At 51.4% G+C, this 16,134-nt stretch overlaps 2 protein-coding genes across 2 annotated transcripts; both read left to right on the top strand.

The window, feature by feature from the left end:
* Window positions 1-1,020: 1,020 nt before the first annotated feature.
* On the top strand, window positions 1,021-4,743 carry LOC128270357 (uncharacterized). Its single transcript, XM_053007756.1, has 3 exons — window positions 1,021-1,310; window positions 3,681-3,865; window positions 4,025-4,743. Exons 1-3 carry the CDS (start codon window positions 1,021-1,023, stop codon window positions 4,741-4,743), a joined length of 1,194 nt encoding a protein of 397 aa, XP_052863716.1.
* Window positions 4,744-13,865: 9,122 nt separating this feature from the next.
* On the top strand, window positions 13,866-14,660 carry LOC128274131 (uncharacterized). Its single transcript, XM_053012237.1, has one exon. The coding sequence runs from the start codon at window positions 13,866-13,868 to the stop codon at window positions 14,658-14,660; it is 795 nt and encodes a 264-aa protein (XP_052868197.1).
* The last annotated feature ends 1,474 nt before the right edge of the window (window positions 14,661-16,134 follow it).

Consider the following 16,134-nt stretch of genomic DNA (forward strand, 5'->3'; position numbering starts at 1 on the left):
GGCAGATTTGCTCCTTATGCTCCTTGGTGAATATTCCTTAACCGAATTTTCCCCCATACGAGGCCCGCTGGGCTTAACGAGAAAATCCCCGGCCGGAAAATCCACCGTCACGTTGCATCATCCGTGGAGGTCAGTCAAATTCGGACAGCGGGTCAGCCAAAGGGCTGCCCGAAAAAAAAGGGGTTAAAGGGTGGCCATTTGACTGCGCAATCCCCTGCGCTCAAACCGGATGACATCATCCGGCGGGTGGTTCGACACAAGCTTTTCAACACAATCGCGCCCATCCGGTCGGCCGGAAAAGTCACCCGCGAGCACTCCGATCGCCCCATGCCTACGTTACCGCTTTTCTTCGCCTTTTTCGTAATGTCACCGGGCAATTGTCCACTCTCTCTCTCTTGGCGTAATTTCTTCGGAGTTATGTAAATTTTCCCGACCCCCGTAAACCCGCGGCAGAGCCGATGACCTAAGATTTGGCGAACGATGCGCAGCGGGTCCGGTGCGGGATCCCACCTTGCAGGAAAACTCGCGGACCCGGAGATACGGATCGCTGCGGACCGCGAGGCTGTGGTTACTGCTGCTGCGGGGTGGCTACATTGCTGTGGTTCCGTTTCGTTTTCTTTGTTCCCCGTATTATATAGTTTTATTTCCCATCTTGCGTATTTTTTTAGTTCGTGTTTCCCGCGACTCGGGACGTTTGTTTTTCGTCAACCACCCCAAAAGCGGCTGGGTTGGCGACTCATTTTTCCCACCAGTTCTTGGGCGTGGGGGAGGATCACCCCGGTGGCGCCCATTTTCGGTACGACCCTTATAAATACAATATTGGGCTGAGCGTGGGCTTTCAGTGGACAGTCGTGTCAGGTCGCAACCAGAACCCGGTTCCTTGGTTGCTGCAGCTGCAGTTACTCAGTGCGCTCAGTTCGGTTAAAGTTTCAAGTGAACACGTGTTGCCGTTTGAAATTCAAACGGGTCCGTCGGGTCCTTCCATTCCGTGTGCTTTGAGTGCCTGTGAAGTGGTATAATATGCGGTTTTTCGTTGTTGTGATGCGCGTCCTGTCACCGCTGTGGGTCCTTTTGTTGCTCGCCAGACCCGGAGCACGTGCTCAGCTCGATGACTTCGACTACTGCATCCGGCGGACACCGTCGCCTGGATTGCTGCAATGCGCCGGACAGCAGGCCCTGTCGTCGCTGCAGTTCCTCGAGGAGGCCAACAATTTCACGCTCACCGGCGGCCTACTGATGCTCAAGGACGAGTCGCTGCCCTCGTCGCGCATAATTCCCAACTTCATCGATCGGGACCCGCTGGACTTCAGGTAAGTCCGGGGCCCGGCACGGTCGCCGATGCACGCGTATCGGATTCTCCGGGGGTGCTGCTGGGGCCCGGAACATCGGAATTTGTGTCAATCGACCAAGCGGACGGTCCGAATTGGGAACGGGCGCGCTCAGCCCCAAAGTATGCCCCGTCTCGGCCCGGCCCGTGTGCTTTGAATAAATTACGATCAAGTGCAAAACGAACGAAAACAAATGAGCGCAACAGCCGGTTCGGGGCCACACGCCGGCTTGTGCACACACGGGCCGCCATTTTTCACGCACTTCTTCGACGCCACTTCCGAAGCACGGCCGTGGCACGCTTCGGACTTTCTTTTCGGCTTTCGTTTGCACGCCGGCTTCGTTTTACCTCCTTTTTTGTCTTGGTGCGTTCTCAGAGCCGCACTCGTCCGGATTCCCGGTTGGTATTTGTGTTTTCTTTTGTTTTGCGTGTGTTGATAGCAACATTCCTTACCGATTACCGTTCCGTTTCGCCAGCTGTCGACTGCCCAACCACCCCCCGCACAACTCTGCGCGGTTTGTTTGTGGTTTTTCTTCTCTCGGGCTGGCTGGAAAACTCGACGCTATCGATGGGCATGGCTCGTCCTCGGGGGGAGTTGATTGAAAAAGGGGCTGTCACGCGGATTCAGCTAATCCCCGTTCCGTGCCGAATCGCGGTAGGGTCGGTTTGATCGATGACCGCCACGCCGCCGGTTTGGCAATCGCCATCATTCACGAGTATTTGGGCGAAGGATTACCTCCAAAAGTCCTGCGGCATGTTTCAAAACTGTAAAACATGACGCATGATGCCTCGAAGTGTCCCTCGGTGTTGACTTTCGTTCGTCGAAAAAGGACGATATCGTGCCCGGCAGTATCGGTTTCATTTCAGTCTTTGCTTTGGGTTTTCTTTAAGGCGCTTTGCTAAACTTCGTTAACAAGCTTTGGTTTGGAATTTCATTTTCAATCACGAGGCTTAGCGAAGTGTAAGCAGATCAGGCGATGGATGTGGCGTCAGCACGCTCCCTACGGATCGCATGTCCTTGAGATACGAAAAGGTCATACTTGCGACGAGTTTACTCACAATCGTTCATTCATTGAATTCATCGAATAAGAAACATCCAAAGATTAATTACTCTTCTCAGGAAAATTATTTCCAATTATTTGTTACTGTTTTATTAGCGGTTCATACTCCTGAACGTTCAGTTCAAAGCTATCCCACTATACATGAATGCCAACGCTTCATTTATTCATCAAATTAGTCAGAACACGTCTTCTGTTTTGATGTTTTGCAAAACTTTTTGTCCAGTCTGATGTCTAATGGTTTTGGGTCAATTAGAAGTTGAATCGCTCTGTCTCAGGCGTAGATTCATCGAATAATAACGAACCGAAAGCATTCTTGGTATTTGGTACATCTACCCCATTTGCCAGTTTACTCCTTCGAGTGATATGGTAACTGAGGTTGCGTGCGGCTAACGACACTAGCCGATGACGAGCAATTAATCAATTAACTAACATCGGCAACAGACATCGGCATCGTTTGCGATAGCCGAAGGCAGTCTCTTGCATTTCCAACCAACTTTGATCTTCACCCGCTAAGATTTAATTTATTAAAGCATCTCCCACGAGCTATGGTCTCCCTTTTTATCGGTTTGCAATCGTACACAAATGAAGAGCCGCACGACGTACGAGAGCTGTTCAAAAAGTGAAGACATTTGAATTTCGGTGAGCTACGTATGTTCGATTCTCGATTTCTTTTTTGCGTTAGGTTGCTACACATGTCAGTGACTTATGGTGAAAAATTCGCCCATTTTGAGTTATCAATCAATTTTTGACAGCAGTTTTGCTTGAACAAGATTTGACTAGTCAGCGATGCCGTCTTTTTCTCCCAAATCGTAGCGTAGCGTCGTCCTTTCATGCTGCCCTTCAATTTCCTAAATAGGAAAAAGTCACAGGGGGCCAGATCTAGAAAATACGATAGCATCATTAGTGTGTTGTTTTGGCCAAAACTTCGCGCATAAACCATGCTTCAGGAGCAGCCGATTTTGGGTTTCCCACAAATCCGGGCGTTTGTGACTGAATGCTTCGTGGAAACTGCGCATAACTTGCAGGAAATATTCGTTATTGACTGTTCTATATTTTGTCAACAACTCATGATGCACCACTGACCCTGCAAACGATGAAAACTGTAAGCAAAACTGTTTACATTCAACCAAACATGGCTCTTCGACGTTCACATCTTCTCGCCCATCTGATCGAACAAACGTTGCCCGCGGAAACTCGAATGTCTTAGAACTTATTGAACAGCCCTCATACATCCACGTGCGATTCCATTACGCGGAGGGCACTCTAACGTGTTCCAACTTCCGTTCCAACAGGGGCATACTGGAGAATGCGGGTGCCGTCATGGCCCAACGGCAGATGCTCTGGGACATGGGCATGATCTACCCCGGCTTGAAGCTGAAACTCGGCCCGACAGCCGGAGCTGTCGGCATTTTGGAATTCGTGCTGGACCCTTCCGCGCAGAATGACGAACGGTCGTTGTTCGAGGAAAAATCAACAGGTAGGCGCAGCAGCATCCGCACTAACCCGAGCCCAACCCGAGACGCTCGAAAGCGCCCCAGTCCAGGGAGCTTTCGCGCTCCCCAATGTCGAACGCTTTCTCTCTCTCCCCAAAGCTAACGCTTTCTCCGGAGCTTTCTCCGGAAACTTTCATTCGCAGCTCGCATACTGACCAAAAGCTTCGTGGTGCCGTTTCTGTTGGGCCTAAAGTTCAATCTGGCAACACTGCTACCGCTGGTGTTCGGCGGGCTGATCCTACTCAGCAAAAAAGCGCTAATCCTGGGCAAGATTGCCCTCTTCCTGTCCGGCATGTTCGGCTATGGGTCGTTCTTTGCGCCGTCCTTCGGCGGTTTCGGGGGTTATGGCGGTGGTTTCGGTGGAGGCTTCGGTGGGGGTGGTGGCCATCACGGGGGCTACGGTTTCGGTTCGAAACCGTTCCGTTACAACAACCCGTTCGCCGACAATCCGGACTTTGACAACCAGCACCACCACCACCAGCATCATCATGACGACCATCATCACAGCGGTGACTACCACGCAGGGTCGCCGTCATTGGACTCGGACCAAACCAGCGGCGGGTACTACAAGAAGAAGGACAAATTCCTCAACCTGGACGAACGCATACAACCGCAAGCCTCGTCGATGGTGGACAAGTTTTACGACTACGAGAAGCAGCAGATGCTGAAGGACCGCACGGCTCGGCTGTTTGAGCGGAAGTTCTACGAGAAGGAACAGCAGGTCGGTGGCGGGCCCGGTGCAGGGTATCCCTTCGTGACGGCTGACCATACCACCGAGCGGAACGAGCGATCGCTGCCGGAGGCTGGGGCGCTAGGCGGAAACACGGCTGGCCGCAACTTCGCATGGAGTAGCGACCAATAGAAGTAAGGATAGGTTTGATAAGCTCACGCGTTCGTTACCAAACTAAGACGTATCAGTATTATAGAGTTGAGTTTCCCAACAGCAGCAGCAGGAGTACATATTCGTACTGAGTCGGCCCTTCAAAAGAGCTAACATAGGGTAGGACTACCGTGTCTATGGACTATTTTCATTATATGAAATCTGTAACTTCTGAGTTGCGAAATAAAATGCCTTGCATAGAAACCAGTGTTCCAGTAGCCCAAAAAGTGCAAGTGACTCCCAGGTACTGATGCTGTTGTTGCCGGCCATGTCCAGCAGCTCCATCGGATAAGGCACGCTTTCTGCTCTAATGGCTGCAGCCAGCCCCAGTCTAAATCGGGTTACTAAGCCAACGGATCGGAGCCGCCTGCTCGTCAGATGATGAGCAATCTGGGACTTTGCTTCGACGCTACACGGCCGCCGGAGCTCCCCGGGTTTGCGGGCCACAATCAACCATGCCGACACGCATACGAGTGTTGTGCCTAATTAATCACTGGATACGCGCTCTCTCGGTGCACTCGGTGTGGAGAACCTGCGTGCCGGGCCCGGAGCGCTCGCGGACCACTTTCTTTCTCAATTCTTTCGCTCCCCTTCATTCCGGCCAGGCCTAATGGGTGCCCGGGTGCTCTGGGGTAACCTAGACCGTGCGCCGGAAGAGCAAGGCCGAGGCAGAACCTGGACCGGGAACAATTAACTGGAACCGAACCCATTTTCCGTCTGCTGGTTTTGCGGGTCACGACCTCGCTCTCTGCCACCGTATTGAGGTCACCATCTTTTGGCGCTATTTTGACAGTCTGCTGATGACAGTCGGTAGTCTAAATTTGAAGACTTTGTCAACCAGATCAGGGTATAAAACTGTGTACCTTCCGCCAGCGTGTGACTATTTACCTATCTGCGCCGCCGAGCCGAAGATGGTGCGCGTGCAATGGTTAGGACTTGTGGTCGGGTCGTTGCTGCGGCTGTCAGTGTCAACCGAGGCCCGTGTTTTGAGTCCGGTCAACGGCACGCAACCGGCCGCGTGGGTTCCACGGTATCTGGTCGAGCGTGTCAGAAGCTGCTTCGATACCGGCCAGCTGGTGGAGTGTTTCCGTGACGAAGTGTTCCGTCTTCTGGACAAAGCGATCACCGGGAATGTGACGTTTCGTGTGACGCCGTTTGTAGTGGTGCGCAAGAACCCGGAATGGGCTGCCGTGACCAGTGAGCTGAGTGACCAGCACGCTGGCTGGACGGTGTTCTGGCGGAAGGTGCGAGAGTTTTGCGCCTCACGACTGTTCCAGGTCAGCCTGGTGAACCCGGACGACGGTCGGTGGCTAATGCAGGCGTCCGTCGACGAGGGGCGAGGCAAGAAACACAAGCAGAAAAACGGCGGCATGTTCTCGATGGCCCTGATGGCGCTGATGGCGATGATCGCCCAGGTGATCCTCGGCAAGGTGGCTGTCCTGGCGGCGGTCGCCCTGATCATGGCGAAGATAGCGCTCGTCTTTTCCACCCTGGTAAATACGCTCGCACTGGTGTTCCACGCGCTTGGTACCCGGCGCTGAGCCCCTTCCGCCAGTACGTAACGGAAGGACCGTCGGCCAAAACCCAGCTCTCTTCCTTCTTCCCTCTCGTTTGCAGAACGGTCTGAAGAAGGCGAACGGTGCGTCCGGTGGGCACGCGTCCGAGCATGTCGTCTACGACCACGGCGGTGGCGGAGGAGGTGGCGGTGGTGGTGGGTGGCAGCGTAGCATCGAACCGAATCGGAAACAGCACCAGCGGTACCAGTACTCCTACGACGACGAAGATCTGCCCTACCGGAAGCGGAAACAGGTGTACGACTATCAGGAACCCTTGGATGGTGCCTAGGATGGTCGCCGATGGCCGCTCCGTAGTAGTCTGTAAATAGCCACAAACATCTAGAAGCAATCCCTAACGTTAAGTCCTCCGACCGAAGCAGATGATCAGCAGCAGCAGGTTATGGTGATTGACAAGTAAATAAACTAATGTTCCACTGTCAGCGGTCACTTGTGATGTACCTTTCCGAATCTCCGAAGCGCATACCACGGCTCATTGGGTGCCTCCTCGCGAGCAAAGACCGATCGCTCGATCGATCATGCATTCATTATCGTTTAATGCACTTTCGCCCCCGCCGGACCCCGTCGAAGCCACCCCACCGGGCAGGTGTTTTGCGCGGTGAGAGTTTCGCGCGGTGATTTCCACAAAATGGCGCGCTGCCACAACCGGAAAACAATTATGCCCGCGCGCGATGGGCGAAAGAGCTGGAGCTCCCGGTGTTGGTGTGTCTGCCTCCTACGTCGGTCGTTAGCGTAATCGATTTCACTTTTGCCGTCGAGTCCCGTCCCCCGGTCACGACCCAGCCCGCGGTTGGCGCCCGCTAATCCTATTCCGCTCTCCCGCTACGGTTACGACATCCTTCCGGCGGAGGGCCGCTAGTACACGAAACGTGGCGGCCGTCTACCTTACCGAACTGTCACCGGATTCGGGGGCGTCCACGGTTCGGAAGCGCGCGGGCACAGTTTTACTGGATAATCGAAGAAATTTCTCGATCCGCAATTTTCCACCCGCTCTAAGCGCTCCACGGGTCAGATCGTGAGCGTGCAATGGAAACAGTGCACTTAACGGTACGCCCAAGGTACGCCCAAACAAAGTAGGGTCCGGCGGTCGGGATCGTAACCAGCAGTGGGCAGCGTGAATCCGGAACCCTTCGGCACGGTCACTAGTCTCGGGTGGGTAAATCGACGGAAGAGAGGAAAAGCACTTACCCGGAAGCATAAAAAAGCATCTTAATACTTTTTGATAAACGTTTATATCATTTTAGATCATTTATTTAGTAACAATCGTAATCTAGAGCTCGTGGTGCTGAGTAAATCCTTTCCTCATTGTACAAGTTTTTTTACCATTTCTATCAGGTTCAGTTATTTCTCGGCCAAAGCCATTTTTAAGTCAGTTTTGGACGGTCTTTCGCAAACCAATGTTTTTTTTGACCCATATTTTCAAAACTGAGCGCAGTTTTGAGAAAAACCGACTAATGTCGAAGATTGCTTCTCAACAGCCTCCTTAATATCGCATTTTAACAGCTTGTGAGTATTTCATAGAAATTGTCAAGCTTACATTGACGGTTTTGGTTTGGGACCTTTTATCAAAAAGGATATAGAAAGGATCCATTTCGTAGCCTAACTTTAAATTACTAGGCAGTAGACTTGCGGTCGTTTAGCCTTACTATGTTCCGGAACAGTTTTTTCCGATTCGGCCAGGCTGACCACAAGAAGCCAAAGCGGACACAAGCAGCGGTTCAGATCCGATGCGACTAAGAACCTCTGAACCGTATTTCCAATCCCTAACGCACACCACATTGTATCTTATTTGTCGTCTATCACTACTTTGGAATTGTCTAGCGTAGTTTGATGCACTATTTGGATGTCCTATTGGGTATCATAATCTGTTATTTTATCAATTTATCATCGTCCAGGATAAGTATAATTAAAAATTTTTTCAAATTATTATTAGAACGGACAGAGCCGTATTAAGCACATACTGAAAGTTTTGAACTCAAGTTGATGCACTATCAAGGTTCGAACTGACGGCTTTCGCTCAGAAACCGATTAATCGGCGCAGCGCAGACAAATGATCTACCGGAGATCCTAATAATTTCTAACTGTTATGTGTACTATTGTATACTTGACTATTTTATTGCTATGTTAATAGTTATTGGCTATCTTCTTGGCACGCATTGGCACGTTAATCTAGCTCGACCAGATACAAAATTAAGCCAAGGCCCTGACAGTCTTTGATCTCGAAACGATTTCCGGAAAATCGCTCCAAATACAAATTTAAAAAAAAACCTTTTTACACGTCACGTCACGACACGTCAACCAAATAGAAACGGCTGCCACCGAATAAAAGATTCGATAATCCAGAAACTCACTAACTTCAGGGTCAAACACGGCGAACAAACGCGAGGTTAGTGAAATGACCTTCGCTCCGGGTATTATTTCTTCAAAGATTTACTCAGCTAATCACGGTTTAATTTATTGTTTGTTTGTTTGCTGCTACGCCTGGTCCGCTGGTACAAAAGAAGCATAACACACAAGGCACACTGCTGCCGGTTTTTGCGGCTCCAGACGATTGAAGAGAAGCCGCACACGGACCACGGCCACCAGCTGCTCGCCGCGTAAGTGGGAGGCTGGCCGAGCCGGCAAAAAGAGAAGGTGAGCCCAAGACGATGCACCGGCAACGAATCCCCTTCTAAACATCCCTCGGCGTCGGCGCCGCGAAGATGCACCCTCATCAGCCCGTTAGCAGCGGGATGATGTAAAGAAAAACTCGTTTGCGCCGCCCACAGATGCGCGGAGGGCTGAATCCCGATGATGTGAACCTTCCGTCCGTCGTATCGCGAAAGGTAATCGGTGAACAAAAGAATGGCGCAGAAGAAGAGGTGCACAGCAGAAGTGCAACGCGCAGGTCCGGGAACGCATCGGGGTTTGGCAAAGAATGTGACATCGGCGAGCCGAGGGGCACCGGGAGCCGAGTATGGCGCGCAGAGAGGTGCAGCAAAAACGGAAACTCTAAAGTAAACTCAACCCCTCGAACCGCCCACCTCGGCGCAGGTCCCCCTTTCGGCGTCGGGAAGGTTCCACGGGAAGTTGTAAAGCTTGGCCCTGCAACCTGCAACCTGTGGCCGATGTGATTGCACGGCAGAACCGCCGGCCGTAGCCGCGGTGAAAGTCGCCGAGCCAAACGTCGTGCATTTTCTCCCCGCCCCACCCTAGCCTCCACCTTGGACCCCTTGTCGGTCATTTTTCATCGCACGGAAAATGCCGTCCGGGAGGGCGCATTTGCTTCGCGCTCAGATTAGACCAACAGCGGAAGTGGCTGGCTGGCTGGCCGACGGGGTTTGTTTTTGCGCTTCGGCAGCAATAAGTCACCTGGCTCCCCGCTGCAACGGGGTAGCGAGGGTCTTGGAGGCCGGTGGCCGCAGGGGTGGACAAGACTTTTGCTTTCGAAAAGATGGGAAAACGATGCGCATTTCGTAATAGGCACCGTACGAATCAATTACCACAGCGCGACCACCGCCGATCACACGGCAATGACCTTTCGTTGGGCCAGCAGGAAAGTTACATGGATTACAGATCCCGCCAACTTCTCTCGCCGGCGTCGAAGCCGGGGTTCGGGGACAAATCAATGGTAGATCGAGGACGCCTGACGCCGAGCGGCAAATCGATCTTGGAGTGTGGCGAAAGTTAGCATAAATTGAAGGCGACACGAGGAAAGTAATCATCAGTACGCTCTAATCTATTCCCTACGTATGCTGGTTGATCGTGCTCCAATCCATGAGGCAATCCCATTTGGTAACAGTGTCCCATTCTTTGGCTTCAGTTGAGTTTGTGATAAGTTGACTCCTCGGTTTGGTGTTTAATCAGTCAATCTTGTTTATTTCGTCTTTTTGTGCCTTTTATCCAGTTACGTGGTCTCGAGCAGTTCCCTATGTCTAGCAGTTACTGAGTTCCCTATGAGTTTTCTGCTGTCGAGCAGGCATGTTCATTTGTCTTGCTACAAGTTGACGTTGAAGTTAAGCGTTTAGATGCATCGAATATAGACTTAATAAGAATACAAAACTCTGAACTCGCACTCTGAGTGCGAAATAGTAAAGGCTTACGTTTTTTAAATATTATGGTATGAAACTATGCTAAACCCATCCCGTTTGTGTAGCTCGCTTTGTTGAGCCTCTATTGCCCACCTCATTTGTTCAGATATAAAAAAAGGATCCTCGCCAAAAAGGCGTTAGTTCAATTCTAGCGCAGCACCTGGCAATTTATAAATTGAAGCTGTAATTTTGAGACCCCCAAAACGTTTCTTTCTTTTCGTAGCCGTGGAAAAAGAAGATGAGACAAGAGAAATTGAAATTCTATATAGAGATAGAGTGACACAAAAGAAAGAAGAGTGGCAGCCAAAATTAGTCCTAGCATAACGTTACACGTAACATTTTATTCTGATCCTCGTCTTAAGCTGTAGGAATTACTTCCACAATGTCGAAAAAACACCGAACGTTCTTGAATGTCATGCGATCATACCATATGAAGGTTAGGAAGACGCGATTTCAAAATTATTAAGAACTAGCTGTTCCCGGCGCACGTCGCTACGCCTCAATTCATCCTCATTCAGAGGATCGGACTTCCTGATGACGTATCCGATCGGCTTCCTTTCGCGCTTCCCATTGCTCCTCCATTTCAAACGATTGGGCTTCTCCATGATGTGTCCATAAGATTTTCTTGTGACGTCTGGTGCCACAAAACCACGCTGCGCAAAATTTCTCGCGGATTGATTCGGTAGTTTTGGAGAAAAAGCGGTAGAGACGGACAGGACGACAAACATTCGTTTTTATATCTTAAAACACAACTCTTAAGAGAAAACCCCATTTAAGTTTGTTTGACACTAGCTTACCAGCGGGAGTTGCTTAGCATTGCTGGCGAAGTTCCAAGAGTTTATGGAAAACCTTTGTCGGTCACTGCTTAGAAAATCGATCTTACGGACGGTAACGTAATTTTGTGCAACGTCTTGATGAATCATGCCAATAACGGTACAATAACAGCAAGGTGAAGCGCCAAAAGTGTGTGGGTGTGCCTGTATCACTCATTATTATTGATTCAGTTCAGATTTTCCGAACTGCATGTGTTACAGTTACTTTACAGCTGCATTGCTGCACTTTTTGTTAAACCGAGTTTTTGCCGATTTCCTCATTTTTCCTTTATTTTTATCTTTGCTGAAGCATAAATGCTCCTTAGACTGAGACGAATATAACAAAAACGAGGCTGATGCTCTGCTCTCGAATCTTACGTAGGTTACCCGTTTTTATCATAGGTAGGATAGGTTGGCCATAAACTCTCGAAGGTAGCAAAACAAAGAGCAAAAATTTATGTTGCTCTGTGATCTTCCGCAACATGAGTGAGTTGAAAAAAGTTCAGGTTTGCAATACCCTCTGAACTGTATACTATTAGTGATTAAAATAAAGCAGATTTTAGAACGAGCGTAGAAGACCTCCAAAAAATTTTAAGGACGCTGAACTGCAAAAATTTTGAAGGAAGATGACACCCAAACGCAGCAACAACTCAGTAATTGGCGATGAACTCCGTTAAGAATCCTATGCGTAAAAGATCTTGAGTAAGTCCACGAGAACCATCAGCATCAGTTGTATGGACAAATCGCTATGGACGGAAATCAATGCTATCATTGTTGAGATCAGACGGCTAGAGACACAAAGTAGCTACTCTAACCTGTTGATTCAATATCCTCAGTCTACCAACAGTAACTGTCCCATTTGAAGGAAGCTTTGGGTGAAAAACGGACACACTACCACTAGAGGCAACCGTCACACGATGGAAAACCGGTCGGGGAAGGGATTTAATCATTTAATCGGGATTTACTTTCACATGCCGTTAACTCACCAGACTTGGCTCTTTTCAAATATCATCTTGTTACACCTCTGGGACACTCCCTTGCTGGGAAGCGCTTCAATTCTTACGAAAATGTGGCAAAATGGCTCGTAAATGGCTTGCTTCACAAGAGGACCAATTCTTTAAATGGGGACTCTACCAATTCGCAGCCTTCACATTGTTATCGCCAAATGTTCTCCAATTCTTGAAGAAAGAATCAAACTACCACAAATTGGCTGGATATTAAAATATAACCTGTTATCAATCTGTCTGGAAGTGGAAATCGAAATTAATAAAGCCATAGTATTCGAACAATTAACACGTTAATCTGATTCGCGATAAACCTCATGATCTGGACAACAGAACATCAACTCTGACAAATCAATTAGGTTCAATGGACATGATCGAAACGCGCGGCTCAACAGCCGTGTTCGCCAACGCCCGCCACGTTCCGCCCGATACACCATTCCCGTCCGGCCGGAATCCTGACGATCGTTTCATTGAACCTGTCAGTAGGCCAGGGTCGTTGATAGCACTGAGTGGGGTACTCAACCTCCACAACATCTGCCAGTCAGCCATGGGTTGGGTGAAAATAGCTGTTTATTTGTCAAACTCCCACCTCCCAGCCCAGCCCGTCCCAATCCTAGTGGCCCCAGAACGCCCGTCAGCGGTATGCGCGCGCGCCCGGCCACGGTCTGCCGGACACGTGACTCCGGCACCGGGAGGGAGCGCCTCTCCCGCGCGCCACCCGGTGCAGAAACATGCACCGGTGTCCGAGAGGTCCGAATTAAAAGTAAAAATCCGTTCAACAACTCGCCTCGCTCCCCGGCGAGAGGCGTTTGCCGTTTGCCGCCTCTTAATTTTCAGCAATTTTCCTTTTCGCTTTCCTTTCCATCGGATCGGGTCTAGGTCTGTTTGCAGTTTTTCCCGGTGGTGGACCGGTGCGCAATGGAAATCGGGCCCCCCCATGTCCGGGCCGAGAGGAATCAGAGCTGCGCCGGACGATTTCTACTGGAGTGTGAGCGAGCTGGTGGTTCGAGCGATGTTCGAGCATTTTGTGGAACCTCCCCCCCCGGCACCACGGTACGGCACCTTCCGCCAGATCATCCCGAAGCCCGTGCCCGAGCACCCATGCCTTGGCATGTTGCAGTTGGCGGCCCTTTTTGCATGTTGCTCAAATTAGCGAAGCAGTCAGTCCGGGCCAGTGGCACCGATCTTCGCGTGCCGTACCAGCGTAAAATCACATTAGGGCCCTCAGCCCGTCGTGCCGGGCGCACCCCTGGGCCACTCCCTTTCGCTGGCTTATCGAGCGGCATCGGCAAGCGATCCTCGCTTATCCCGCGCGCGTCGCGTCGGCACGCCATCGGCGTGTGGCAAGTTTCACGCTCCAAAAAGTTCTCGCAAATACTCGGCCGGCCACCAGCTGATCGGCCCGACAACGCCCGGCTCGGAGAGGGCGTGGCAGGGCGAGGGCGAGGGCTTTCTTATCGCATGGGTGGACCCTTGGGCCCTCTTCGGGGCCGATAAAACCTGGCCGCAGCCCAACGGAAGCTATCAGTGGTATAAATAGCTCGCAGCAGTCCAGATCGAAAGGAAGTGCATCCGTGGGTAGTCTAGTTAGCCAGCAGCAGCAGCCCGAGAGTAGTGCCCGAGTAGAACCGCAAGAACCGCATCATGGTGTCCCTCAAGTTAGTGTCGGTGGTGGTGTGCGTGCTGGCGGTGGCCGGACGCGGGTACGCCGCCGAGGACGGTACGGTGCGCGCCCTGCGCAAAGTGTACTCGCTGTGCGAGGACAGTGACGAGCTGCTGCAGTGCATCAAGGTTCAGGCCCTCAAGCTGACCGACCGGGCGATGAAGCTGCCCAGCATCAAGCTCCTCGACGGGATGGCGCTGGTGAAGAAGGCCGATGGAGAGTCCCGCTCATTCGCCGCCACCGAATCGGTCGCCTCCGAGCAGGAGCTGGCCAAGCTGCCCTCGGCCAAGATCGACGAGCTGCTGATGCAGCGTGCCCAGCGCTTCCTGGACAGCCACCAGCTGCAGCTGAACGTGCCGCGTATGCTCGTGTCCGGCCAGCAGGAAACCGGCCGTCTGGTCGAGGAGGGTCGCAAGAAGATGAAGAAATACCTCGGACCATTCCTCGCTGCAATGGCTATCAAGGGAGGTATCCTGACCATGGTCTACCACTCGATCGCGATCGTCGCCGGTAAGGCGCTGATCATCGGCAAGATTGCCCTCGTCATCTCCGCCATCATCGGGCTGAAGAAGCTGGTCACGCCGGAGGGCCACGAGAAGACCACCTACGAGATCGTGAAGCACCCGCACGTGCAGCAGAGCCACACCTACTCGTCGAACCACGGCGACTTCGACAACCACGAAACCGGCCAGTTCCACCGCAGCTTCGGCAACACGGCCGCCAGCGACATGGTCATGCAGGACCGTGCCTACCGCGCCCACGTGCCCAAGAACTAAGCGTCCTGCGCGCGCCCTCTAAGACGCCTGGAACCTGGAACTGTCTGCCAAATCCTGCCAACTCCCTGGAGCCTCCGGGAGCGCCCGACGCTGACCCGCGCCTAACTACAGCCAGCCCGCCACGAACCTCCTCCATCCACGACGTCCCACGACGTCCCAAACCAACCAGGTCCTGGTCCGAGCCGTTAGAATTAAGCCAACACGTGCCGCGTGGGTTTGGTGGGTTCCACTGACGATGGCAGCGGTGGCGGCGGATCTTCGGCGCGACCCAACATTCCCCCCATCCCCCTCAAAACGACACCCATCCTGCCCCACAACACGAACACGACGAGTCACTGCGTCAAAGCAAAATATCAACCAAATTGGGGGCCACCGTCCTGTCGCGAGGCGCGATGGCTGGACGCCTGCCATGGCCGCTGAGGGTGTATGAGTGTGTGTGTGTGTGTCAGTGTATGTTGTTTTGTATTTATAATTAATTTAAATTATTTATTTATTAAATCCCCTCTCATAAGCCCCCCGCTCCCCCCCCTGAATTGCTGGGTCGATCCTGCGCCACGATGCCCGGGATCGCCCAGCACGTTCAGCTCAACAACACCCGTCCTCAACAATCTCCCTCGTCTATGGTCTTCCCATTTCCGCGAGCAGAAACGTTGGAATGTGTATAAAAAAGCAACGAAATCGAGCAAAATAAAGAATTGTCATTCAATCACCTTCTCTGTTCCGTCTACTAATGATTCACGAAAGCGTCATTCTGACAGCTAGACGACCACGAGATCGAATCCTGGTCCCGGTCGATCATGCTGTTATGCTCATGCTTATGCTGTTTTTCTCCCCTGCTCGAAGATTGCTTTGCGATCGGTGAGCGTGCCGGGAGGATGTCTGCCAAAAGTCGAACGATCGATAGTGGCGCGAGAGTTGCGTGCGCAGCGTTTCATGAAATTTGTTTCTTATCGCCGATCGGAACCGCATTAATAGAGCCCGATCGCCATTGCATTTACAGTGTACCATGCCATGCATGGTCAATTCGGCACAATTTTAACCATCTTCATCTTCGTCATCCGTTCGCCCTCTTTTCTTCGTGCGGTGCTTCAATCGCTCTTGGGGGGGTGTCGATCGGTACCAAATCTGCAACACACGGGGCAACACTAGCAAATATGTAAAAAGATCGCATATTTTACAGCATACCCATCTCAACACTTCGCTCACATCACAGACTCGAGCATCGGCGTTTTGCACGGTTCCGGAAGAGTGATGCGCCATTCGATTAGCTCGGGCGCTTTAGAAAGGCTTACAGTTATGCGATTTTTAATGTGTGAAAGTAAGCCAAACTTGATGGGAACATCTGTTCAGTTTCGTACATATCACAAATGGGCCAACTGTTTTCGGAAAATTCGTAAACCAAAACTAACTCACATCCGTTCACAAGGCTCTAATAAACCAGGGTAATGAACAAACTGAAGTGATACATTTCTTT

Source organism: Anopheles cruzii, chromosome 3, assembly GCF_943734635.1.
Source record: "Anopheles cruzii chromosome 3, idAnoCruzAS_RS32_06, whole genome shotgun sequence".
NCBI lineage: Eukaryota > Metazoa > Arthropoda > Insecta > Diptera > Culicidae > Anopheles > Anopheles cruzii.

Excerpts from the sequence above, each read along its gene's own strand:
- LOC128270357 (XM_053007756.1), top strand. The coding sequence starts at position 1,021 with ATGCGGTTTTTCGTTGTTGTGATGCGCGTCCTGTCACCGCTGTGGGTC. Across the intron at positions 1,311-3,680 it reads CGGGACCCGCTGGACTTCAG|GGGCATACTGGAGAATGCGG; the intron begins GTAAGTCCGGGG and ends CCGTTCCAACAG. Across the intron at positions 3,866-4,024 it reads GTTCGAGGAAAAATCAACAG|CTCGCATACTGACCAAAAGC; the intron begins GTAGGCGCAGCA and ends TTTCATTCGCAG.
- LOC128274131 (XM_053012237.1), top strand. The coding sequence starts at position 13,866 with ATGGTGTCCCTCAAGTTAGTGTCGGTGGTGGTGTGCGTGCTGGCGGTG.